This window comes from Pithys albifrons, chromosome 6, assembly GCF_047495875.1.
Source record: "Pithys albifrons albifrons isolate INPA30051 chromosome 6, PitAlb_v1, whole genome shotgun sequence".
In the NCBI taxonomy this organism is placed as follows: domain Eukaryota; kingdom Metazoa; phylum Chordata; class Aves; order Passeriformes; family Thamnophilidae; genus Pithys; species Pithys albifrons.
The window spans coordinates 40,997,944-41,023,751 of record NC_092463.1 but is presented as its reverse complement, the minus strand read 5'-3'; the positions used below and the strand labels follow the sequence as shown (position 1 = coordinate 41,023,751).

General features: G+C 38.6%; 1 protein-coding gene across 24 annotated transcripts in view; it reads right to left on the bottom strand.

The window, feature by feature from the left end:
• MADD (MAP kinase activating death domain) overlaps positions 1-25,808 on the bottom strand; it is a 76,650-nt gene that overhangs the window by 11,546 nt on the left and 39,296 nt on the right. For 12 of the 24 annotated variants that reach the window (XM_071558523.1, XM_071558534.1, XM_071558519.1 and 9 more), the window contains 13 exons: positions 20,837-20,890; positions 17,734-17,831; positions 17,313-17,396; positions 14,862-15,020; positions 13,357-13,465; positions 12,748-12,810; positions 12,247-12,367; positions 11,423-11,528; positions 9,256-9,366; positions 8,209-8,316; positions 7,954-8,118; positions 5,074-5,146; positions 3,262-3,368 (listed from right to left, as the gene is read on the bottom strand). In XM_071558523.1, coding sequence (XP_071414624.1) covers positions 3,262-3,368; positions 5,074-5,146; positions 7,954-8,118; positions 8,209-8,316; positions 9,256-9,366; positions 11,423-11,528; positions 12,247-12,367; positions 12,748-12,810; positions 13,357-13,465; positions 14,862-15,020; positions 17,313-17,396; positions 17,734-17,831; positions 20,837-20,890 — 1,358 coding nt within the window. The remainder of the gene's footprint in view (positions 1-3,261; positions 3,369-5,073; positions 5,147-7,953; positions 8,119-8,208; positions 8,317-9,255; positions 9,367-11,422; positions 11,529-12,246; positions 12,368-12,747; positions 12,811-13,356; positions 13,466-14,861; positions 15,021-17,312; positions 17,397-17,733; positions 17,832-20,836; positions 20,891-25,808) is intronic. The other 12 variants (XM_071558525.1, XM_071558530.1, XM_071558537.1 and 9 more) reach the window with 3 other exon arrangements.

Genomic DNA, 25,808 nt, shown 5'->3' with positions numbered 1-25,808 from the left:
CAGTTACTTACCCTAGGGAAACTGTGGTTCTTCAAGACAGAGCATTCAGGGTGGATCCTACTGTAGATGGGCATGTGCCTGATGCATCTTACTAAGCTTCCATCTATTTTCGACACAGATGAATTCATAACAGGGACAGAGTACCAGGTCCCAGTATTACAATTTGTAGATGTAAACTCAGAATAATCTGCCAGTGCCATGGGTGCACTTGATTCCTCCCTATTCTAAAGAACTTCCTCTGACCCGCTAGGCACAGATAAACAATTTTTCTTCTTAAACTTATATATGGCTGTGGCATGGTGAGACAATTTGTGAACACTAAAGACAACTAGCACATGTCAGTAATAGGTTGCCTCCCCTGCATCTAGGGCATTTCCTAAGGAATTCACAAGATGATAAGAAGTATACACACTGCAAATCAAGAGCCTTCAAAAACAGCTTCATAACAGCGAACTCCATTGTGGCACTGAAGCAGTATGTTCAGTCTTCTCAGGTAGAATCCATTTATACTTTTTTTTTAAAGTGGAAACCCTTCTTCCTCTGCTCTAAATGAATTATTTCTATGTTGTCCAATTAAGCAGAGCAGTAGAAACCCCTTATTCTAGTAAGCTACAATACTGAAAAGAACACTTGAAAAGATAGCCAAGAACAGGGCCTCTATATGGAGTATGGAGAGGAAGATGGAGAGGAAGATGAAGAGAAAGCTGTGCCTGATGAGGTCCTGTAGGCTTTTTCTGGTCAGTATCCCCATCCAAACCCAATAGAAATAGAAAAATCATTTTCAACACAGAGAAATGGCCATAGGATCCTGGTTTTAATTATGCTTATACATATATTTTTAACTCAACTGCCTTAGGGAACAATTCATAAAATATATATGAGAATTGGAAAGAACAACTCATCTTGAATAGCACACCTTTTACTAAGAAAGCAAGTAAGTTGATGAGTGTCAGAGTAAGAATGCCAACGTGTTTTTGCTCCACAGACTGTGATACTGCAGAGGATTTTCTTTCTTTTTTTTTTTTTTTTTTTTTGCACAGTGCAATTAGTAGGAGTACTTTATGTAACTGCTACAGTTGTCCATTCTACAGAAACCCTTCAATTACAGTCTTGTGATATCTGTCTAGACATTTTGCTTTGACAAGGAAAACAAAGACATATATTAGGACCACTAAACAGTACTGAATGCCCCAGGTTAGCTTGTAATGTAATTAAACATATTAAGTAAATGCAGTGTATTTTCCAGAACTGAAATTGTTTCAATACGCATCTAAAGTAACATTAACTCATCTGGCTACAGCCTCACTGGAAAAGTGATGAAGAGAAGGAATAATCCTTTGGGTGAAGGAGACAGCTGGCACATTGCCTGGGTCTGACCTGCACAGATTGTCTTTAAAAAAAGAGGTAGGAATTTTTATCACAGACAGCAAATTAGAACACCATTCTCTGTAAGGAAGGATAAAGCTGGTATTCCATGAGTGCTGATAGTAGCACAGCTCTCAGTATCTGTTGTACAAAATTCAAGTGGTAATGCCCCTGACAGCCACATAATAACAATGAGTACTAGGTTTCCCTAAGGTTTATTTCACAATGTCACTCCAGTCTTTCAGGAAAAAAAAGGACTTTAAGGACAAGGGAATGTCCCAGGATTTGGAGTTTTTCTTTTGAACAGATAAATGTGTGCTCACTGTGTACTTAATACTGAGTGTCTTTGACTTGTGAAGATGCCTGCTACACTTAAGAAATCATGCTGCTGATGATGTGGCTATCTTACAGATCTTTTCTCAGTGCAACCATGCATGTGCCTCGCTTTTCATTTATGAAATTGAGTCATCTCCATAGATGAGGAGATAAGCAGTTTGAGCTCAACAACTTTTTTTACTTCTGGCAGAAGTAGAAAAGGGACAGGCAAAAAGAACACTCCTATGGTGTGTTCTTACCTTAGGACAAAGTAATTTCTATTACATCCATCTTTAGGGCTATCAAACTGTTGCTTTGAGACCAGGGTTTAATTTTCAAAAGTTTTAGACCTGCCATTTCCAATAACTATGAAAATTCATTCTGTACTGCCGATGACTTCCTCTTGCAGTTCTTCTTCGTATTTCAACATATCCAAAGAAAAGTTAAAATCTATAACTTAGGCAGACTGTTTCATCACAGAGTAGGTTTGAAATATTGCAAGAGGTCAGCCATAGTCCAGGATCAACCCTGGTAAGAGACAGCAGGAAAACAGAGGGAGGTTCACAACTCTCCACTCCTTATACTGCCACATACGCACTCCAAGAGGCACATGGTACTGCTGTGACCTTGGGAGAAGTATTAAAGATTCCGAGTATGTATGTTTGAGATGCATGTGCACTTCCAGTGGGATCTACACTGATGTATCCTCAAAGAAAAACAAAGCTTGTGTGGGGAGAAAAGCCTAATCAGGAGGAAAGGAAAAACACTCCACAGAGAACTGACAGAAGCTTTTCATTCTCTCTCTCACACACACGGACACACCCCCTCTCTCCCCTAAAAATTGATTCTACTGCCTAGCGTAGCATGCATTTAATATCATATGCAAAACAAAAGAAAACATAAAGCAAAATAAAAAACAAGGATCAAAGGAAGCAACAGAAACAACATCCAGAGAAAGGAAGAAATGACAATTCTAGTTGTGTTTCCTCTATGCCCACAATATCTGCTTTTTCGAAGGAAAAAGGAATCAGGATTTTTTCCTTATTTGTGTGAATTACATAAAGAACCAGTTTCCCATTTTATTTTCAGACTAAATTCTACAGATTATTTCTAAAATTTTAAAGTAAGATTGATTAAATATGTTGCAGAAGATTGCCCTCTGTACCTGCAGTATTCAAATACTGTTTCTTTAAGGTTGACTGCATATGCAAACAAGATATGTTCACGGAGAGATGCATTATGGCAGCTTAGATTGCTATTGATCAATTTTTCTATCCCTTAATACAGGCTGACATTTGTTTTGTGCTTAGATAATTCAGACCACCAGAAACCAGAAGCTGAAAGACGTAGCAACATCTTTCTTTAACTGATCATAGTTTTCCTGAGGATATTTAACTTCAGTGTGTTTTTACATACATATATTTATATATGCTTGTGTGTTTGCGTGTAAATATATGTGTGCTTTTTTATCCCCATCAAGCTATTCCCTTGTCCTTGTTGATACTCTGGGAAAAGGAAACACCTATACAGGCAAGCGACAAAAAGCTTCATGCTCAGTCTTCTCACAGATTTCCCTCATACCTGACTGTGCATAAATTTCAGGTTAATTCCTTCCAGTGTGACCTGAAGAAGACCTCCTTCACCGGTTTTCATATCCTGCACCGGAAACTCACCACCCAGCTCAGGCCCTGTGATGTTAATTTAAACAAAAAAAAACCCACAACAAATACAGAATGAGGGAGAAAAAGTGAAGAAAACAGTCAGCCAAGTCATGACATGTGAAAGGGAAATATAAAATAGTAAAAACGTAATTCCTACTGAAATGTATAGCAAAAGGATACCACTGAGAAGAGGAGGCAGCATTTCAGTGAGCCCACCCACTAATGATAGTTTTCTGAGAACCATCAGACTTTTAAGCATTGTAATAAATTTCATTCTGGTGACATGAAGGGACATCGATATCAGCTCAATCTGTATTTAATTCATATTGGGGGTTTGTTTGTTTGCTTTAAATGCCACATTTCATTTCTGTAGGGTAAGACACTGCAATCACATAATACCACAGCCAGCATAGTCTTAAGTGCAAACACATGAGCAAGCACAAATGAGGCTTGCATTTGTGAGCTGCATTGTATGGGGTTGTTCTAAGCTTTTGGCAATTAAAAAATTGACATGATTAAAACAGTAACAATTTAATAGAGGATATTAATAGGTGGCAATCTAAGCATTTTCATTTAGTTTCTTCTTCCTTATTCAGTTCAGGTAAAAAATGCTTTCTTAAAATGATTTTTGAAAAATTATCATTTTCCCAGAACCACTGAGCTCTGGGGAATGACTTTCAACACATTTCAAACATTTTTCAAACACACTTTTAATACTACATTACTGCCCAATTCTTAAAATAGCTTTCAAAGTCACTTTTGCCTTCTCTACTTTTCAGTGAAAGTTCAGTCCCCATCCTCAAATTAAAATGGACTAAAGTGATAGGGAAGATTAAACTGGTAGGAGAAAGAAAACAGTAGCTCTTCCAAGCTCCAATAGCTAGTCCAGGTTTGTAGTTACGATGCTAGATACAAACACAAGTCATTTTCTCAGTAATGCTAATGCCAGTATGAGTATAAAACGTAGATTATTAGGACACACAGCATTAAGACACACCTAAAATAGGTTGTACCTCAAAGCATGGCTCCCTAACTTCCACTCGAAAAAAAAGAAACAGTTGCAACAAAAATCAAACTTCAAAACACAAAACCACAGTGGTGTTACCCTGAATCTGCAAAGAGACTCCAGCAAAGGAGAAACAATCATCTTAGGAAGGCATAAAAAAGGCACCTTCATGTTTTTTACTCAGGTACATAGAGTACCTGCTCCTCTCTGAGAACTAAAAACATGGAGATTGTCTTCCCAAGAACTCAGTCTTCCAAAATTGCAATCCACTTTGACAGTTTTTGGACTCAACAAGCAAAGAGGTGTTTACAAAAAAAAATTACCAGTATAAATTCAGTAACACAAACAAGCATCTTTATTAGCCTCCATTCTCAACACAAAGTGGACAACATAATACTAAGTCTCAATCAGGAATATAAGCAGTAGTTAGCCAGACATGGAGAGGAAGTAAAGCTGATGTTTCCCAGTCTTTTCTTGTTATCATTTTACTGGCAGCTAGTCCTCCTTACATGTACCTCCTCTTTATATACATGTTTTGTTTGTCTGTATTGGGAGCAAGGTGAAGAAGGCAAGCTAATGATAACAGTCTGCTATGCACACAAGGATGTACAAAGGTACCCTAAGATTTCCAAGTAAAACGAGATTATGTTCAAAGAAGTTATTAATAAAAACATTTTTTGATTGCAAATTAAACAACAAATGTTCCCAACAAGCAAAATGTTGTACCTGGTTTAATGCTTTGCTGTCTTGCTGCTGCTCGCTCCATACTGTCTTTTACACAGTAGTACAGTTCCCGACACTAACAGGTGTAAGAAAAGTAATACAATGTTTATGCAGTTACTACTGTAAAAAAAAGCATCAAAACAACATCCCAATTCCTCCCCTTCTTTCCAGCTTCCAGCAATCAATGTTACAGGTCATGCACATATAATCTATCTTTTTGTTATTCATATCAACTTCCATCTTCCTTGAACTCTGAGATTAAGCCATAATCTCAGAGTAAAATTTAAGAAAAGTTTCTACCCATAGCCCAGGATACACGCAACTGATTTTCCAAGTAACTTCTATAACACACTGCTTCTGTCCTCCTACCATCTGTATTCACACTTGCACTATAATGATCTGGTCTATGTAAAATTAATTTTTTTAAGGAGAAATGGAATCTCATTATGTCTCTCTAAGACAATAACTCTTCAATACATTACTTGCATTTACAAACCTTCACCTTTTGTTTGCTGGTCATTGTATAGGAGATACCAGAGTTCTAAGAGTAACTGGAGTTTTCCTAATAGGTTTAAGCTATTTCTTTACATTTGCAATTGATCATAAGAAAGTGCTTTCATATTAGTCAAGAATATATGAAATACAAATCAAACGCAGGCTCATGGAGAAAAGTTTTCATCTATCTTGCCAGTTTGGGTTTTCTATTTTGTTTGCCATTGCCCTCTTTCACAATGACCTGTTGGAGTGCATGAAGCTCTGCCTGGGGATGGATAAGCAGCTGACCATGAGCCAAGAATAAAGGGAGGGCAGGGACTGGTTACATCATAGAGAGGGTCTATTACAGGCCGCCAGAGCAAGAAGACCAAGCAGAGAAAGGCCTTTGTAGACAGACAGGAGTGGCCTCACATTCACAAGCTCTGGTCCTCTGGGGGGACTTTAACCACACCAATAACTCTTGGAGGGACAACACACCAGGGAATAAGCAATCCAGGAGGTTCCTCTAATATGCTGGGGATAACTGCCGGCTCCAAGTGATAGGGGGGCCAGTGAGCAGAGGTGTTACGCTGGACTTTGTTCTCACCAACAAAAAGGGTCTGCTGGGAACGCAAGGCTAAAGGGCAGCCAGGGCTGCAGTGACCATGAAGTGGTGGGCTTTGAGATCCCCGAGGCAGTGAGGAGGACATGCAGCAAGTTCAGACTCTGGACACTTCACAAATCTGCTTAGTAGAGTACCATAGGATAAAGTGCTGGAAGGAAGCGGGACCCAAGAAAGCCAGTTAATATTCAAAGATTTCCTCCTCCATGCTCAGGAGTGATGCATTCCACCAAAGAGAAAGGCAGGCAAAAAAGCTAACAAGCCTGTATGGAGGAACAAGGTGCTTCCGGACAACTTCAAACAAAAAAAGGAAGCCTACAGAGGGTGCATGCAAGGACAGGTAGCCTGGGAAGAGTCAAGAGAGAGTATCTGAGCAGCCAGGGATCAGGTTAGGAAAGCGAAAGTCCTGACATAATTAAACGTGACCAGGGATGTAAACAGCGACAGGAAAAGCTTCTATAGGTACATCAGTGATTAAAGGAAGACTAGGGAAAATTTGGGCCCTCTTTGGAAGGAAATAGGAGTGCTGGTTACCCTGGAGATGGGGAAGGTTGAGGTAGTCTATATTAGAAAGGCACAGATTTGATGGATGGACAAACTCCAAGACTTACAGTCAACAGCTTGACAGAAAGAAGTGACAAGTGGCATTCCTTGGGTATCAGTGTTGGGACTGGTACTGTTTAACATTTTTGGACAGCAGGACTGAAGGCACCTTCAGGAATTTTGCCAACAACTTCAAGCTGTGTGGGGCGGTTGACATACTGTAAGGAAGGGATGCCATCCAGAAGAACTTTGACAGGCTTTAGAGATGGACCTGTGCAAACCTTATGAAGTGCAGCAAAGCAAAGTGCAAAGCACTACACCTGGGTTGGGGCAATCCCAAGCACAAATACAGGCTAGGCAGAGAACTGATTTAGAGCAGCCCCGGGGAGAATTTGGGGGTGCTCATTGATGAGAAGCTCAACACCAGGCAGCAGTGTGTGCTCACAGCCCAGAAAGCCAACAGCATCCTGGGCTGCATCAAAAACAGTGTGGCCAGCAGGTTGAGGGAGGTGATTCTCCCCTCTGCTCTGCTTTCCTGAGACCATGCCTGGAGTGCTGCATCCAGCTCTGGGGCCCCAACATAAGAAGGACATGGACACATTGGAGCAAGTTCAGAGAAGGATGACTAAAATGATCAGAGGGCTGGAGCACCTCTCCTATGAAGATGATCATAGAGGCACTGGAACAGACTGCCCAGAGAAACTGTGGATGCCCCATCTCTGGAAGCGCTCAAGACCATGTAGGATGGGTCTTTGAGCAACCTGGTCTAGCAGAAGGTGTACCTGCCCATGACAGCAGGGCATGGAACTAGGTGATCTTAAAGGTCCCTTACAACTCAAGCCATTCTATAATCCTATGATCAAAAATTACATAATCAACTCAACTACTAAGACATAGTTTTATTTAGGCTTTTCTCTATGAATCTAATGTAATATTTTTACTATCTTCACAAGCCTGCAAGCTCACACAAAATTTAGTAATACTGATGCTTTCCTTCTTCTAAGAAAAAAAAGAAAAAAACCTACGTGTCATTTCTTAAATTACTTTCTGGTATTGTCTTCAGGCAAATGAAAAGGCATAAAGCCAGCTTCAGATGTCAGTACTGTTAAACAACCCTTGCAGTTCAGTAACCAGTGCTGTAAAGAGAGTCCTATTTTTTGATTAAACATGGAATACAACACACAAAGAATTTTTTTCTGCGTAGTTATCCCTGCAGTATTGTGTGTATTAAACAAGATGTGTACCTTCTTTGTGTAGAACTTGTTTAGTTGTGTCTCCTGACCATTCCTGCGCCAGAGGCACAGCACTTTTGTTTTGGGACAGTAAGTCATGTTGATGAGCTTCTCATACCACCAACGTTCATACACAGTTCCAATGTTGCTTCTCAGCACAATACAATCATCACATACCTGGGAGCACAAAATATTATGTAAGATTTCTAATGTTATCTCTTTTATTTCTTTTTCTACTAGTTGCATTTATATTATTCTTATCTCTACCTCCATGAAGAATATGTCTCCTGTTGTGTCTGTCCCAGCATGTACTACAAAAGTCTGCTTCTTGATATGGCGGCTGCCACTGGGTCTCACAGGGAGCTCCCGTCCATTCTAGAAAAAACCCCACATGCAATTATTAATGAACTTTGAAACCAGTTTCTCCTGATCTATTGAAAAAAAAATCCATTAAGTGACACTAGAAGCATTCTCAATAATTTAAAGAAAAAACTATTTTTAACACAGCTGATTGGAGGCAATTTTGGACAAAGCCTTAAGCAGGTTACTCCAGTAAGTTTAGTTTAAACAAGTGTAACTAAGACACTTATCACAACATACAACAGCATTCACACTTGTACCAAACCCAGTATGGGACAGTGAGGCATCTGAGTTCCAGTAACACTGGAGTAAAGCAGACTGATTTTTCCAAATTAACTGCAAGATAATTTTGTAGCTTCTCTGTGCTTAAAATTAAGTTCCAAATGTAAAAACGCCTGGAAAAATTATCTTTCAAAGGGCCTAACTTTTGTCCACACCAGGGATGGTTGTATTAAAAGCTAGCTAGATTTATTAACTGAAGTTTTACCCTATATTATTAATAATCAATAGAGGATGTAAGGTTTATTCTGCGTGACAGCTCACAGTGGAAACCATTTCATATAGAAACTGATTGCAACAAGTTTTATGATGACCTGGAAACTGACAGAAAACTAAACGCTTCTTAGAATTCTTACTTCATAGTAATCATAAAGGTTCACGCCCACGAAAGTCATATTAAGAAAACATTAGGATTGCATAACAGTGGTGCATAAGTGTCATGTTTATACATATTTGTATCGCAGCTCTAATTGATAACTGCATAACATCATAACATTATAAACAGGGTCATACAATCACAGTCTTTGTAGATATGGGAAAGTAGCATTTAATAATTTAATTCAATTATTTTTAATATTTCTAGATTAGTGTTGCAGGGAATATACAGAAGAATTTTCAGGCAGTTTACTTCCTCCACTGTAGATCCCACAGATACATCATCACTGTTTTACTTACTAGATTGGCAAGTTTGTCTAGAATATCGTTTATTTGCTGGCTGTGCACCAATCCAATATGTGATTTTCCCATTAGACGACGCACCTTTTTCCTAATATCATTCTTGTTCACCTAGAAAGCAGACAGAAAGACAGTCAAATACTCTTCTCTATTCACAGGTGGCAACTCTATCTCCCAACCCTATCTTGGTTTCCATTGCTAAGACAGCAAAACAACTGATCTCCAGTTCAGTCATGCTAGGGCCTCTTTAGCCCAGCTGTACACAAAGAAATCACACATACACCACTTTTTCAGCTCCTGTGCAAATGAGACTGTGCACAACAGATTTGCTGCCTACCTGTGCACACAAGGAGCAATTCGACTACCCACTACTTCCAACTACTGACATCAAAAGCCTCAGTTCTCCATGTTGCCACTTATGTAAAGTCTCATTGGCCAGGCTACCTTCTCCACCTCTTTCTCTGCAAAGAGTTGATTTTATCAGCTGTGGAACTCTCAACACAACATAAATCTTGCAGAATTCTTATTGTTCCACAATCTGTTTCCCAGTCACTGGGCTGGGGCTCTAACAAACACTTTCAGATAGTCTGCAAACAGCAGAAGTTTCCTCCTGAAGATGAGCTGCAGGAAAGCTCAGAAGCAAAATATTTCTGCCTCAGTTGTCATTTCAAAAGGCTACTATGAATGTCAGCCACTGACACTAAAGGCTTCAGACAGTATTCTCATGCTTGAGTGCTGAATTCAAACTGGAACAGACATTCTTTTTTAACATATTGGCATTATGACCTTAATGCTATGGAGCATATAAAACAAACCCAACATGCTTCATTCTTTTGGCAAGAATTCTTTGCACTTCAAAGAAAGCATTTCATTTTTCAAGACTTTGTGAAAGTAAAACCTACTAGGCTCTGCTATCCAAAACAAGAAGATAAATTAAATTTTTTTGTAGTATGAAGGATTATTCTTCCTTTGATAGTTCAGAAGAACCCATTTCTCTAGTAACAGAAACCTCTCCAACTTTGCAGTTTCCACCAGAAGCTGCCCTAAGAGGAGATAACTTGGTACTTAGTACAGTCTTCTTAAGATCTTCACTCTGACTGCTTGAAAAAAGTCCCATATACAAATAATACATTCCAAATTCTAAATCCACCATCTTTTATCCCAAAACTGGTAATCAGGGAAGAAAACATAACTACAACAATAACAAATCAAAAACAAAAAGATCCAAAACAGACAACACCCTAAAACCCTTATTTTACCCCATTCTGCATCCTATCCTCACTCTTGAGCATCTCTGAAGATGCACTGAAAGGAACTGTACTTTTATCACAACTCTCTGATCCTCTGTAATCCTTCTTTTTATTTGTAACTGACAGGCCCAGAGAGATATCATTTTCACAGGTATAAAATCCTGTTTTACTCCTTATCCCTTTCCACCAGAAAATTGTTTTTCATCTATGGTATGATGTCTCACCTCATCATTTAAGATGTGAAAGTTACTGAACTATCACCCTTGTACAGCTATCTTTACTGTCAAGGTGTTGCACTGGACAGCACAGTGCATCAAATCCATTAAAAGTAAAACCATGCACCTAAGCTGGTTCTAAACAAGACAAAAAATTCAGAAGACAGATTTTTCCAGTGACTTTGATTTGGCCCATGTAAGAAATTATTCAGAATAAAAGAAAGATATTTCTAATAGACACCTGCACCATAAAGGTGCATATGAACAGACCACTGAATGAGAAAAATGAGTTGTTTCCTTGAACAGTAAATTTTTTGCTAACTTTTTGAATGCATGTTCACAATCTGCCCACATGTGGAATTAGCAGAGGTGAGAACATCTGATTAGAAGACGCTCTCTACTTAATTAATGACCTATACTCTTAAAAACAAGAATATTCTCTAAAGTTACTAGTAGAAATAGCAAATTTCTACTTTCAATGGCAATGTAGATGCACACCCATTGCACAGAACTCCATAAACTCAAGACAACATATCTCAAAGAATCTCCAGATAATAATTTTTTCATTAAGATGTTTAATAACATTTTTTATATTCCATTGTTCTGAGTTCTGTGAATGGAGATGTTTGGTTTCAAGAGAACACTAACAAAATATACTGCTTAAACCTGAGCAGCAATCTGTTAAAAAGGAAAAGAAGTCACCTTTATCATAAGCATATAAGCAATCATATTGTGCAGCAGTGTAGCCAACAAGCGGTCCTCATCATCCTCCAAACGCTTTCGATCATGTTCTCCCAGGGAAAGATACCTGCAAGAAGAGCTAGATCTGAAGCAGACTCACAGGAGTTTTTCCTCCTCCTCACTAAAGCACTGGCAGGGGACAGAACATTATTTGCAATGTGTATGGCAAATAAAATCTCTAAAAACACTAAGTCAAACGGACATTTTCCAGTAAAGCACTGTGATTGCTAATTAAACATTTCCCTTAATTATTAACTAGTTGAAGCAAATAACATCTGCTCAGTAGGAAAGTTGTCAGTGGTTTGCTGGGTTTATCCATGTTCTCTTTTCTGCAGTCGCTGCTCTGTGGCAATTACAATTGCCAGAGGAGGAACATATAACTCAGTACAAGAGCTATCCGTCTTTAGAGCTTAAAAAAGGCAGCAGGGCAGAAGAAAACTGATCAAGGAAGTGCACTCTCTTTTTGCAGAAAGGTAGGCAGTTTGTGGAAAAATAGTTTTCAAACTAACACCCCACAGGGTAGTTCTCATTTTGGCTACCAAATCTCCTGTTTCAGGATAGCATGGGTGTAGGCAGTACAGCTGCAGGTGAAGATTAGTATCTCAGTATCGGGAGATTCTAGCCAGCAGAGAGAAAAAATGCTCACTTTGGAATAGTCAGGTAGAGTAACAAGGTTTACAAAGTGACAATAGCATGTTAAGCAGATTGAAAATAATTTATTGTCTTTTCCTATTTCAACCCCAGGTGAAACAATGAGGAGGAAAAAAGTCTACTAAATAACTTACCTGTCAATCATCTCCTGAGGTCCCTGATCCATCCCCATTCCTTCTCTCTCTAACATTACAGCATCCAAAAAAGCATCTTCCCAGAACTGCATCTGGTCCCACAAAGTTGAACGCTCTTTGCCTATGCAACATATACAAAAATTGAGCATTTATTCCCATTACTACAGTCACATACTTTTTGATTAATTCCTGTTCATTCCCACTCCTTGAAAATACCATAAGCCAACACACCATATTAAAAAATAAAAAAGAGGTTACTTATAAACCACAAGCAATATCACAACTGAAGAAAACTGTAAAAGATAATGTAACATCTATCTCTCATTCTATTTAATGGCATAATGTTTTAAAACCCTTACACAAAAATACTTCTCATCTCTGTCCTTTATAGAGAACATCTTCTTCCACAAACTGTTAACACTGCCCAAAAGAAACAGGAATATCTCACACAAACACAGATCACAGCAAACACAAAGAGAAGTGGAAAGACAAGATTATTACTCATAGAGAAGGTTTCCATTGCAGCATCCTCTAACTGGTCCCAGACAGATCCTTTATCCCTACCTGCACCATTCCAAGCAGGTAGGAACGATAAATGGAAAGGATGAAAAACACAGAAGAGAGAGCTCTTGATTAACAGCAAGTCCAGATAAGATACATTCCAATAAGCCAATATACTTCTAATTCAAGGATACACTTGAAGGCCATTAATATTCTGAGTTTAGCAGCCCTCTGTTCAATGACTGAAGCTAAATGATCTTTTTTCAAGATCAGTGATATATTTTAGCCTTTCATGCATAGCTGTGTTTCTTCTCCCCTTCTTCACAGTTTAAAGAACTCATATTCAAGGACAGCAAGAGACTCGGACAAACTACATTTTATGCAAACAACATCACTCACAACCATTTTCTCTTACTCTTACTCAATTTCTCCAGAAAATCCTTGGCTTTACTCTGAGTGGCCTGATGCACCTTCCTATTCTACCACCACGGCAACAGTAAGAAGTTAAAAACGGTGTCAGGAAATGTAAAAATTCCAGTCTGTCCCAGACATGACTTCATCTGAACTTCAGCCTCTAAGATTCCCTCCTCTCAAAATCAAATAGCTTACCCAAAAGTCCTTCATATAGATAGACACGTTGGTTCCCATCCTCTGGACCTCTTCCTGGAGTACTGCCTTTGCTATCCTTCACACTCTGCTTCACGTTGTGAGACTTCGCCTGAAAATAATACAAGAAGTGTCAGAGAATTTAACTTGGTAAACTGCAGGGCTCCTTCTTGCAGTCCACTGTTGGGCTTAACAGATACACTTTGCAAGCTGTACTTCATAAAAGCTTCTCCCACAAACATTCACCAACAATTACTTTGTTCAAAGAGCAAGGTAATACACCTTAAACATCCAGAGTCAGACAAAGAAAAATCAAAAAGAGACAAATAGAGAAATCAAAACACAGAGGAAGCAAAGCGCTTCCCTGAAGGAAACTGAAGCAAAACAAAAAATGCAAGTCCCAGACTAAAGGAAAGAACAGTTATATCTTTTCTGCCATTCCCCATTTTTCGTGGCTATGCATTCATAAAGGTATGATGTTAAGCAAATAATTACATATCATCTGGCCTGAAGAACTGTGTGTTGGAACTATCAGCCAGCAGGAACTGTGACAATAAAGCTGGCCCATCTATTTCTCTACCACCAGGTAAACTATGGTGCGATACTTGACATTCATCATAAATCATAGACACTCATCATCTTTGTTCTAAACGTCCTGGATTCTTAGAATTCTATTTAGTTTCATTAATCAAGCAGAAAAACCTAGAAAAGTAGTGTTTGAAGAAAAAAGTCTACTTAGTAACTGAGAAGACACCCTCTTGCAACTTAGTAAGTGGACATGGTTACATCATTTTTATGCTTTTAGTAGAAATATGCAATGAAACACAATGGTTCTGTTTGTTGCTTAACCTTAGAAGTAGAAGCTTGATTTAGCCAAATCGAGTGCATTGTTATTTTCTTGGTAAGATGTATATTTGAGGTTATACACAGTAAGGAAGGACTTTAAAAAACAAAATTAACAAGAAGTGATCAAAAATCATTTGAATTTTACTGCATACAGATCTTCCAACTAGGACAATACACTTAAAAGTTACGATTACACCTCAAACAGGACTAAAGTAATGTTTCAGAGGAACAGAACAGCTGCTAAAACCACAATGCATCACTCCTTTCCTCTATTGAAGAGCTGCTCGTAAGAAACAGGAAATTTTCCTCTTAAGTAAGGATGAACAATGCCCATCAATATTGCATTGCCTCTGAAGGGCAATTAAATGTCCATTTGGTTGAGAGAAATATTGAATGATTAGGAATTAAATATTGCTAAAGTCTGTAAGGTGGTGCAAAATGTGAATCTACTACTTTTGAAGAATCATTTATTGCACAGGAAATGAAGAGAGGTACATGGATCCACACAAAATTACACCTTTGACATTTGTATTAATTTACGTCACTGCTGATTAGCCCTTAGAATGGAATCAGAGATCCTCTTCCATATATGCACACACATTGAAATGATTAGTCTACAAGATTTATTAAAAAAGTAAAAGGGAAGTCTGCAACGCCCTTACAAAGATGGAGCTAGTCGCAGAGTTTGTCTCAATTTCACTGTCTGACACAGTGCCTCTGGATCCTGCCAAATGACCACCATTTTCCACACTCGGGCCATCACCAGCATTGCTGCTCAAGTCACTGTCTGCTCCCAACGTCTCTCCAGAACTGTTACTAACCTGTGGAGAAAAATAAAGCCATTACCTTCAACAGACAAAGACACTGTGGACAGAAAAGTAGTAAAATGTTTCTTCTTAAGGCACAAAAGAAGCAGTATAACTGAGGGCCACATTGCCTCTTCTTCTTCAGTAACATTATCTTTTCATCAAATCCTACTCTTCAGGAAGAGATTGAGAGAGACTCAAAAAGCCCTTCAGAAAAACCACAGAACTGTTCAGGCTGGAATGAATCTGTTAGGATCCTCTACACACAAGGCCCCAAGATGAAGCAGTGTCAGCTAGAGCATGTTGCTGAGGACCATGTCCAGTTAGGTTTTTTTAATCTCCACAAATGGAGAATCCACAAGCCCTCTGGGCAAACTGCTCCAGTGTTTGACCACCCTCATTATAAAAAAAGTGTTTTCTTGTGTTCAGATGGAATTCCCTGTGCTTTAATTTTTGTGTTGACTGCCTCTCGTCCTGCCATTGACTGCTACTGAGAATAGACTGCATCCCCTGCCTCCATTCACTCCCAGCAGGTATTTACACCCATGGATTAGATTCCCCTTCTTTCTTCTCTTCTTCAGACTGAAGAGTCACAGCTCTCTCAGTCTCTCCTCTTATGAAAGATGCTCCAATCCCTTAATCATCTTTGTATCCCTGAGCTGGACTCAGTCTAGTAAGTCCTTATCCTTCTTATTCCTCCCCAGATGTAGGACCTGGTATTTTCCCCTTGTTGAACCACACAACTTTCTCTCTGACCAGTTCTCCAGTCTGTCAAGGTCCTCAGAAGGGTGGCACAGCCATCTGGTGAGTCAGCCATTCCTCCTAATTTTGTACCATCTGCAAACTTGCTCTGTACCATCATCCAGGTCATCAATGAAGATGCTGAACAGTGCTGACCCCCAATACTGACTCCAGGGGTACCCTGCTAGAGACTTCTCTCCAGCTGGACTTTGTGCCACTTATTATCACCCTCTGGGCCCTGTCATTCAATCAGCTTTCAGTTCACCTCACAGTCTACTTACCTAATGCATACTTTGTCAGCTTGTCTATGCTAACGGGGACAGTGTCAAAAGCTTTATTGAAGTTGACATAAATCTTTCTCATTCCACTCTTCCTCTGGTTTCAGAGGCCTGGGATTCCTGAGGGCCAGTTTTACTGGTAAAAACCTGAGACACAGAATGCCCCAAGTGCCTCAGTCTTTTACATCTGTCTTCAAATTCATCAGCAGGCCAACATTTTCCCTCGCCCTTTCTCTTGCTGCTTATGTACTTGTTCCTGTTTCCATTCACATGGATTCAGCTCCACGTCAGATTCAACTACAGGTCCATATTGGCTTTCCCAACCCTATCCCTGCAAGGTGAGGCAGAAAATGCATACTCCTTCTGTGTCACCTGCCTCTGCTTCAACCTCTTGCATACTTGCTTTTTATGTCTGAATTTAGCAGGAGCTTTTTGCTCATTCATGCAGGCTGCCTGTTGCCTTTGCTTGTTTTCCTACTTGTTGGGATGGACCTTTCTAGAGCTTAGAGGAGGATATACTTGAATATCAACCAGCTCTTCTGGACCCCTCTTCTATCTGGGCAGTATCCCAGAGAACACAATGTTTTTGTCCATTGATGAAAGACAATTAGAGTATTACTCTTGTTACAGGTTGAGAAAGGGTCATGGAAAGCCAGATATTCACAGGTATGCAGCAGCACAGAGCAGAAAAGCAAACAACAAAAGAATGTTCCTTAAATTTTTATTCCTGGAATATGCGGTTTCATATAATCTGGCTGGGAGAAGGTTCATTCTTTTTTTTTTTACTAAATGCATTCCTGCTACCTTTTCCCTCTAGGCCCTATAGTTGATTGGAAAGCAAACAGATAGATTTTGATGTAATTCAAGCGCTTTAAGGTAATACATGAGAAAATTTGTTCTTATTTTTAATGCATCAAACTATCTGCCATTTTTGCTCTCAGATTACCTTTTTAAACTTTGATTATTTTATAGATAGTTTATACACAACTAAGACATATTTATGGAATTGTTGCAATCCACTAGTTCTATAAATACACCAAAAGCAGGAATATGTAAGAGCAATGAGCACCATATATGAAGGATGCAATCTGCTAATAAAGCAAGCACTATGTATGTTGTCAAACACACATGGCTTGCCACCCGCCCCCAGCCTCTGGGAGAGAACTCACAGACATTATGCAGGTGTGACAGTATGCTGCCATAACACACAAAATGAAGGCACAAAATACCCTTCACCACTTTAACAAGCAGTCAATCACATGAAGATGTCACTTTGGGCATATCCTACCACAGTGCTAACTTCAGAATCCTGGCTTGTACTTCGGACCATAACTGTTGGTCCTCCACTGGGAATAGAGTCAAAATCACTCTTCTGCAACCAAAACATAAAAAGGACAAGAAGAAGAGTCACATTAGTTTTTATCATAATGAGAGAATATCACTTCCCACTCCTCGGGGGTCTCGAATCACATGCCTTCCTTAATTTATTTAGCCAGCCAAGTAGAAACTACTGCCTGCATGTGGAAAAGATCACAGTGTCCTGTAATCGAGTTCACAAAGATCAATCCCCCATAGAAAGAGAGGAAGAAATTTTACCAAATGAGCCTCTCAAGAATTCTCTAATTCTCTAAGTCCTCCCATAATTAAGTAATGAATAGAAAAATCTTCTCTCTTACCACATAAATAAAGCAAGTATAGGAATCACTGACCTGAGAACCTGAGGCCAAACTGAGACCACTGTCTGCACTGATTTGAGATTTCTTCTCATCTGTTTCTCCCAAATCAAATTGCTTCACACCTTCTGGTCCTGAACAAAGAAAAAGTAAATTGTTACTGTACCAAGAAAAAACAGTATGGCAGAAAACAGGTGACAGAGTGAAATCAGGAACAGTACCACGAAAACAGATTTGCTTTCTCATTTCTTTGATGTTTTTTCATTATTATTTTTTGGTACTGAAAACAAGGCCAGCAGGACACATCTGCTAGTCTTCAAACATTGGTTTGAATTTCAAATACTCCACAGGCATAGTCCAGGAGTGACTATAACTAAACAGTACCTTTCTTAGCCATTCAAGAAAGAAAAGAGAACAAAGGTCAAGTAAGTTACAGTAACACATGCAGAGCAGTTGCCATTCAACTCTAGGAAGCCACTTCCTTTATTCTTGGTAATAATAAAGGATATCCATTTACTTCAAGTCAGAATCCTTTTTTTGAACAGCTAAATTGCTCAAAGTCCTGAACTGAGGCTTTTTTTGGTTGCCCACTGCAACTATGTAGGCAAAAATCGGGCACCACGACACAAACATAAACAGTGATAATTAGTGTTACCCCAGTAAGATTTTCAAGGAATAAGCTTGTATGATGCTGTACTTCACAACATTCCCAATTACATTAACAAATGGCTCTCCAGAGTTGGCAATCACAGGCCAGAAGTGAGAGAGGGAATTAGCAAGCTTTTAAGTCATGCATTCATTAACCCAACAATCCAAAAACAAAGAGGGGGAAAAAAGATAAAGAATTTTATGTTCAATTTCCCATGCACTTCTAGAATCATAACATCTATTGTACTCTGATGGGATGGCAGAGAGAAAAGAGAATGGTGGAGAGCTAGAGCCTGAAAAGAAATTTTGGTAAGCACTGACCAAATGCAGTAGAAATGCAAGAAAAGAATGTTACAGACTGTGCACAGAATGTCAATACTCTCAGAAACAGGAAGAGATTGAATGCAACACTTCTGCCATATCCATATCTGCCAACTATTCAGTAACAGGAAGACATGACCAGCTGCTGGAATATTTGTATTATATACCCATGCCTATATTCAGTACCTCTAAGCAAACAATACCACTATCTCTATAACCACTGATCGCAACCTGGGAATTATGAACATGTTTGTATTTTATGTAATATTAGAGAGGGTAAGACAGTGAAAAAGAAAGAAAAAGGGAAGGGAGGAGAGAGAGAGAAGGATAATATACAAAGATTTGTAGGAGTGAGTTTGAGATGATATGTAAACTCATGAATAGCAAAGCTATAAGTGGGCTGTGCAGACTATACTTGCTTACTATTCAACCACCAGTTCTTCCTGTGAAGTGTTTACAGAAAGTATTCTTCATTTGTTCTAATATTCTGCCTCTAAATCCATATGCCTTAGGTATTGTAAATCAAATCAAGAAAGATTCTAGGGAAAAAGCATAAACAAAATTTACAAAGGAAAATAACTCAAAATATCTTTTCTAAGAATTTGGCGTCTTTTTTTCTCACTGAAATATGCATTGCTCGCTTCTAGAAGACTATTTCCAGTCATTCAAGTGACCACCATTTCTAGTTCTGAATAACAATACAGCAAAAAGTTTTATATCTCATTAGTACAGCAAGAACACTAAATTTCAGCTATGTGTTTTAAGCAATTTAAGAGTTTCCTGTCCCAACACATAATTCAGAAATATTTCTGGCAGTTTGACTTTTAAAGGACTAGAAACTGACTGAAACAGTTCAGGTATTGAATAGCTGCAACTGAGTTTAAGGAGCACAATAACCACGATCACACTGTTGTCACTGTCAATTTACAGGCATTTAAAAACCTCCCCTTCCCTGCTTCATAGAGCTGTATGTCTAAGACACATTGAACACTAAAACCACAATTTATTCCTCCCAGTGTAGGCACCTGCCTGACAGGCCCAGCTGAGAAGAGCAGGTGTATGCATGTGCTATGTGTCTGTCTCACAAGCACTCCCACCCCAGCAGAAAGCAACTCACAATTTAAATACAGCAAGTGGTACCACAGAGGTGCCCCATTCTCTCTGGACTAACCCCAGATGCTAATTTGTACTAAACAGAAGTATTTAACAGAGGACCTTAAAAAACTAGTCTGAGCAAGTCCACGCCTAGTCAGAATGCCAGGAATTTTCACTCGTTCATCTTAGCTATTAATCCTTCCCAACCTTCATTCTGTAAAATGGGCATCAGCTTTGCAAAGTACAAACTACACTTATGGATAGGAAACACCTACCCCAACATGGTTGTTATAAACCAGCTATTGTCCTTATGTTGTATGTCCCTATTTACAACAGTGACAACCAAAAGAACAAAACCTTGTACTACCCCTGCAGGTAACATATACTAAATATCCATTATCATATTTCAATAGATGTTCAGATTTGTGTAGATTATTATTTAGACCCTGTAAACAGCCTCAAATGCTTTCACTCCTTCTTTAACATGGGACATGAAAAACACAACCAGGTGGATTCCTTACTAGGAGGCTATTTTCTAGCAGCCATCACTAAATACAATTCTTTACACACACCTTCTCTCTCCCCCTCAAAAGTATTTCTTGTTACAGACTGACTGTTCATGGTTGAGTCCAGTTAATAAAATTTGCCATCCCATGGCCTGAACAGAGAATTCTTCATTCCAGTAACATTCAATTAGTCAATATATCCATGTCAACAACTTGTTAAACAAAACTGGTCTTTTACATTTTAAGAATAAAATATCTTAAAATTCTTCCATATTTATCTGATATGGGGAGGATACAGAATATCTGCTTCCCCATCTTTGAAGTAGGCAACATTCAGGGGAGGAAAAAAATGAAAGGAAAAAAAAAGAAGAAGAAACATTTGAACACAATTTCCCCAGGGCAAGCTGATCTGTTTGTTCTGTCTAGTGCAGACTTTCTTGATAGACCTTTGTTCTTGTGGGTATAAAACCTGTGTGCTGTAGATGCAGGCTCACCCTGCACCTTGGGAGTTGGCAGTTATGGGGAGGCTGGAGGAGTCAGTTTCTACGATTTTGTTTTTAATTTCTTACTCGTTTTTTCCAAAGATTTTTGCTTTTTCACTTCCTGGTGCTTGTTCCACAATTCTACCCAAGATGCATTGAAAGCAGGAGAGAAAGAGAAAGAGTCAGTGGCTGGTCAGACAGGTGAAAATGGGGGAAAAATTGAAAAAAAAAACCCACCCCTCTCTTCTCAAAAAAAAAAAAGGAAAAAAAAAGAATAAAGAAAAAAAGCAGAATTCCATGACAATTACTGAGTGAATGGTTAATTAACACCATTTTAAAAAAAATCAGTGTTAGGTATTGAGCACTGCGTCATCTCTTAATAACAGAATTCAAATGTTAGAGATTACTTCATACAGTTGTGATGGTGCACCCCCCCACCCTCCTCAGGCCGCACTATGATAACACTGAAACAACTGAGGAAAAACAGCTCTTGTGCATATATATAATGCAGTACCTTTTCTGAGAAAGGTATTTAGGACTCTTAGATATTTACTCCTCTAAAATGTAGGCAATCACAGAAGCTCTAATTAACAGAAACGTTTTAATGTCTCTAGTTTATATCATTAAAAGGAAAAGACACAAAAGCAGCATCAATTCCAAAAAAATTAAAACTGTAGGTTAACACATTTAACCAATATTATATCTTACAGATTATCACTAAGTTTACAAGTTATTTTTAACCTGACAATATTCTCAATAAATGCTTGGCGCTGCCTGTCAACATGTCCTTTATGCAAAGAGCCAAACTCCTCTGCATCCACTTACTCTTATCAGGGTATAAAGAATGGAAAATGAAGAAGAAAAATGAGCAAGGTATCAAGTCATGCTTAACACCAACTTCCAAAACTCACATTAGGTCACAGCACTCCAATCAAGTAGACACAATACACAGAACAGGACAAAACCTGAAGTCTCCTTACATTTGAAAATTAGCCCTGGGACAAAAGAGTGATAAGGCACCCACCCTTTCCTATCACTCACATTCCTCACATTTCTAAGCTCTCTGAAATGCAGTCACCTTTTCTGCTCAGAAACATCTGATCACTCCAGGTGCTGGCCCATTGGCCAAAGGAGAGACATTACAAGCTGACCTGCTGAACTGCCTCTGAATATCAGGCATTGTCCTCTCTCACCAGCACACTGAAAAGCTGGGAATGCTACAGAGGAAGATCCGCTTAGAAAAGTTGCCAAGGGAAGGAAAAAGAAGTACAGTGTTCTTCTACTGTTCTTCAAGGAGACTTCCTGAGCAACTGAAAGGTCACTTGAAATATGTCAGAAACCCATCCCACCCTGTAAACAGCAGAAATAAGGGCAATAGAGGCCCTAAAATTCTATTCCAGCAAAATTCTGAAAAGAATTAAAAAGGATAGTGTTACAACTGTGAAGGAAGGCTCCAAAGTATTATCATTAAGCACATTAGGTACAAGGCAAATGCAACAAGGTAGAAAAAGCTAGGAAGACAACTTCTAACCAACTGATTTCTAGATCTGCTTCATGATTGATGGATGTTCCTTCAACTTTCATAAACAGACAGATGGATAGGATAAAATTGCTTATGGATCCAACCAGCATCCTACGGGCTTATCTAGCTGAGCACACAATGACACAGATAACAATCTCTAAGACAGACCGAATTTGTTTGTTAAAGGGCTTTGAAAACATCTGGCCTCCTAGGGGCTTAGTCTATATGGCTTTACTTTAAGGCTGAAAACTACAATACCTGACATCAAATTACTTCTATCTGACTTGTCTGTTAATTCAGGGCAGCACATATACTAGCACATTAAAAGCAGACTAGATTTTACTCTCAACTATTTTGTCAAAGAAGAAAAGGAGAACTCCACGTAAACTCAAGGGGTAAAAATACTATGCCTATGACTTTGTGTCTTTGAGCCTGAACTAAAGAGGACAACGGGTCCAGAAAGGATCTGATGTCAACAAAGTAGGTAGCTCAATCTTTTCTTTTAAAAAAACAGCCAAAATGAAGTGATCTGACAGGATTAAACAATTACTTAAAAAGTAGTAATGGAACCCTCAGGAAGTACTGACATTTTCATTATCAGTTACGGTAAGTATGCAATACACCAAACCCATCACTAATGTAAAGTGGGAAACTATTAACTTTAAAGCCACCAGTGTCCAAACAAAAAGACCAACATTACAGGTGATGACCATGAAGCCTGGAAGACAAGAACCCCAAAAGTAAGCAACTGATGATCTTTCATGAAAGAAAGTATCAAAAGCCATCTTCACAATGAACTTTCTAGATAGGAATTCAACACTAAAGCACAGCAAAGATCAAACCTCAGCTGGTAAATATCCACCTCACTTCACCTCAGAAATAAAAACTCTGAATACCAACAGCCTTTCCTGTTACAAGAGAATATCAGAGGTACACAAAAACCCATAACCTTTCTGAAAAGTGAACAAGAAAAGGAGATCAAAGAAGAACATATCCACCCTGACCTTTGGAAGACTCTGAACCTCCTAGTGATTGTTCCTGTAGTACAAGAAAACTGCACAGATTCAGTTACCACACCTCTAGATCTCAGAGATGTAGCTTAATCATCACATGAACACATACTTTTCACATGGCTGCTGCAAATAGTGCTGTACATTATTTTACTCCATCATTCTGAAGACTTCTCTCTCATTCTAGTATTTCCTCTTGTATCTAGGTCAAAATGGTAGCAGCCCAATTTGTATTTCATCTACACAATACCAACAGATTCACTGAAAGTTTTATTTACGTATCTGCAACCTGAGGCTGTACCTTCCAAACTTCACAGAATAATGGAACAGCTAAAGTTCAAAGGGACTTGTGAAGACCATCTAATCAAACCTGCCTGCTCAAGTAGAGTTGACTAAAGCTGGCTGCCACAGGACCGTGTCCAGTCAGCTATTTACTATCTCTGCAGATGGATAACCCACAACCTTTCCAGGCAACCTGTTCCAGTGTTGGACATTCTTCACATAAAAACATTTTTTCTCATGTTTAAATTGAACTACTAATAAATACTTTTGTTATTTCAGCAACTTGTAAATGTTTACCAAATACTTCATCCCTAAATAGATTAGTTTGAATGAGAATATATGCATTGCATTACAGAAGGAATTTCAGCCTAGCCATGACTAACTCCAATCCTGTATATCCAAAGTTGTCTTATTCTGAAGCCTTCATGGCAGAACTTAAAGGAAGTATAATAGTCAAGCTGCTTTAAATTATCTTCCTGCAATACAAGAGAAATTCTCCTTACTTCTAGATCACACGAGTCAAATGAACATTACATTGTTTTTACAACAATATCCTAAAGGTTAACTTGCATACCAGTTCCAGTGAAAGACAAAAGCAGCTAGAATAAAAGGCTTCAGATAAAACACTGAGGTCTTTCAAACTTTGATCAGTTTTGGTAAAACCATATTCTTTTAGTAACTCAGCTCCACAGTTGACAAGTAAAAATCACCAGAGCATCAGAACCACCAGTAAGAATGAACCCTTGAAGACTGGCCTTGAAGACTGTTAATTATTTAAGGCTAATAATATTCTGGCAACAGTAGTTAACATGACACAGTAAGGAGCACTTCTTTTGAAAAGCACTTCTTCTGATGCTTCACAAACACAGAATGTCTGATCTCTATGATTTCCATTCCTATAAGGCTTTAATTTCATCTAAGGGAAAGAAGCAGTCTTAACAATCCATCCAAAGGTCCCTCTTCATTCTTTAAAAGAACACTGGCCTAGTGCCTGGTTTATTCTTAGTTGTGTAAGAAGCATATTTTGCTTTTTCTTTTCTACAGAAAAGTAATGAAGTACCCAGAGCAAGCCAAACAACTAACCGAAATACGGGAAATTGGAATCTGAATCTCTTTCAGTTTCCTGATGGGTTTTCAAATAAAGGGCAAGAGTAGTTTCCTGATGGATTTTCAAATAGAGGGCAAGAGTAGTAGTTTACCTCTTTAAAGAGGAAAACAAGTCAGAGGGGCTCAGTATCAGTTCAGAAGGACTCAACAGTACTCAGCCTGCAGCTAATAAATGGGTATAAGACCGAATGTTTGCATTCCTGCCACATAACTGCTCAATATATACATTCCCTTGTCTTATACCACATACTACAGGTAGTACATACTACTCCCAGTAGCATGCTTTCAAAAGATTGATCTTTCCTACAATGATTCTATTAAAAGGTTATTTTAAATCAGCTTTAAGAAGCAACAGCGAAAATTTAACATTTTTTTGCAGTTGACAAAACATTTCTCATATGTTGAGGGTACTTTCCTCATGTTTACAATCCACAGCACACTAAATCAATCAATATATTTTTGTTTTTCTCCTCCACCAAAAAAATCTCTAAGGCCCTTTTTAGATAAAACCATTTAAAGCCTACCTTTAACTTTTTCACAAGATATGGAGAAAAGCTATACCAGCTAAGTAATTCAGACAGAAAACTTTCTAGTGACCAGCCCAGCAGATGCTATTTAGATGGGCATGCATTCTATTTGTTATTGCATAGAAGGAAAATCCATCTGTCCTGATGATTGAAACTGCAATACTACAACTAAAATATTTTTGGAAATTTTATTATTGACAATCAACATATTCAGGGTCCCACTTCTATCATGTTGTGATCTAGATAATTCACAGGGAGCCAGCAATGATCGAAAACATTTGTTTCATGTTTTCTTTCCATGACTGCCTTCTGAAGTCCTGCTATTCCTGTTTCCCTTTTGCCATTTCTTGTTGCTTGAAAACAGCAATTACAGAGTAAAAACCGAAGCTGTTTAAAGTGTAATGAAATTTAGAAACAAGATTAGAAAGTTTCTGGGAGAAAACTGCAGTGGATAGTTTATCTAAGAGTAGAGTGAAAACATGTATGATTGCTCCTTGTGATTCAAGGTGTAAATGAAGCATGTTACAGCAGCAATGTAGAGTGTTAAATGGAGAGAATGCAAATAGAACTTAATGCCAAAATAGAAGTCCCTCCTGCACTTCATATGCATC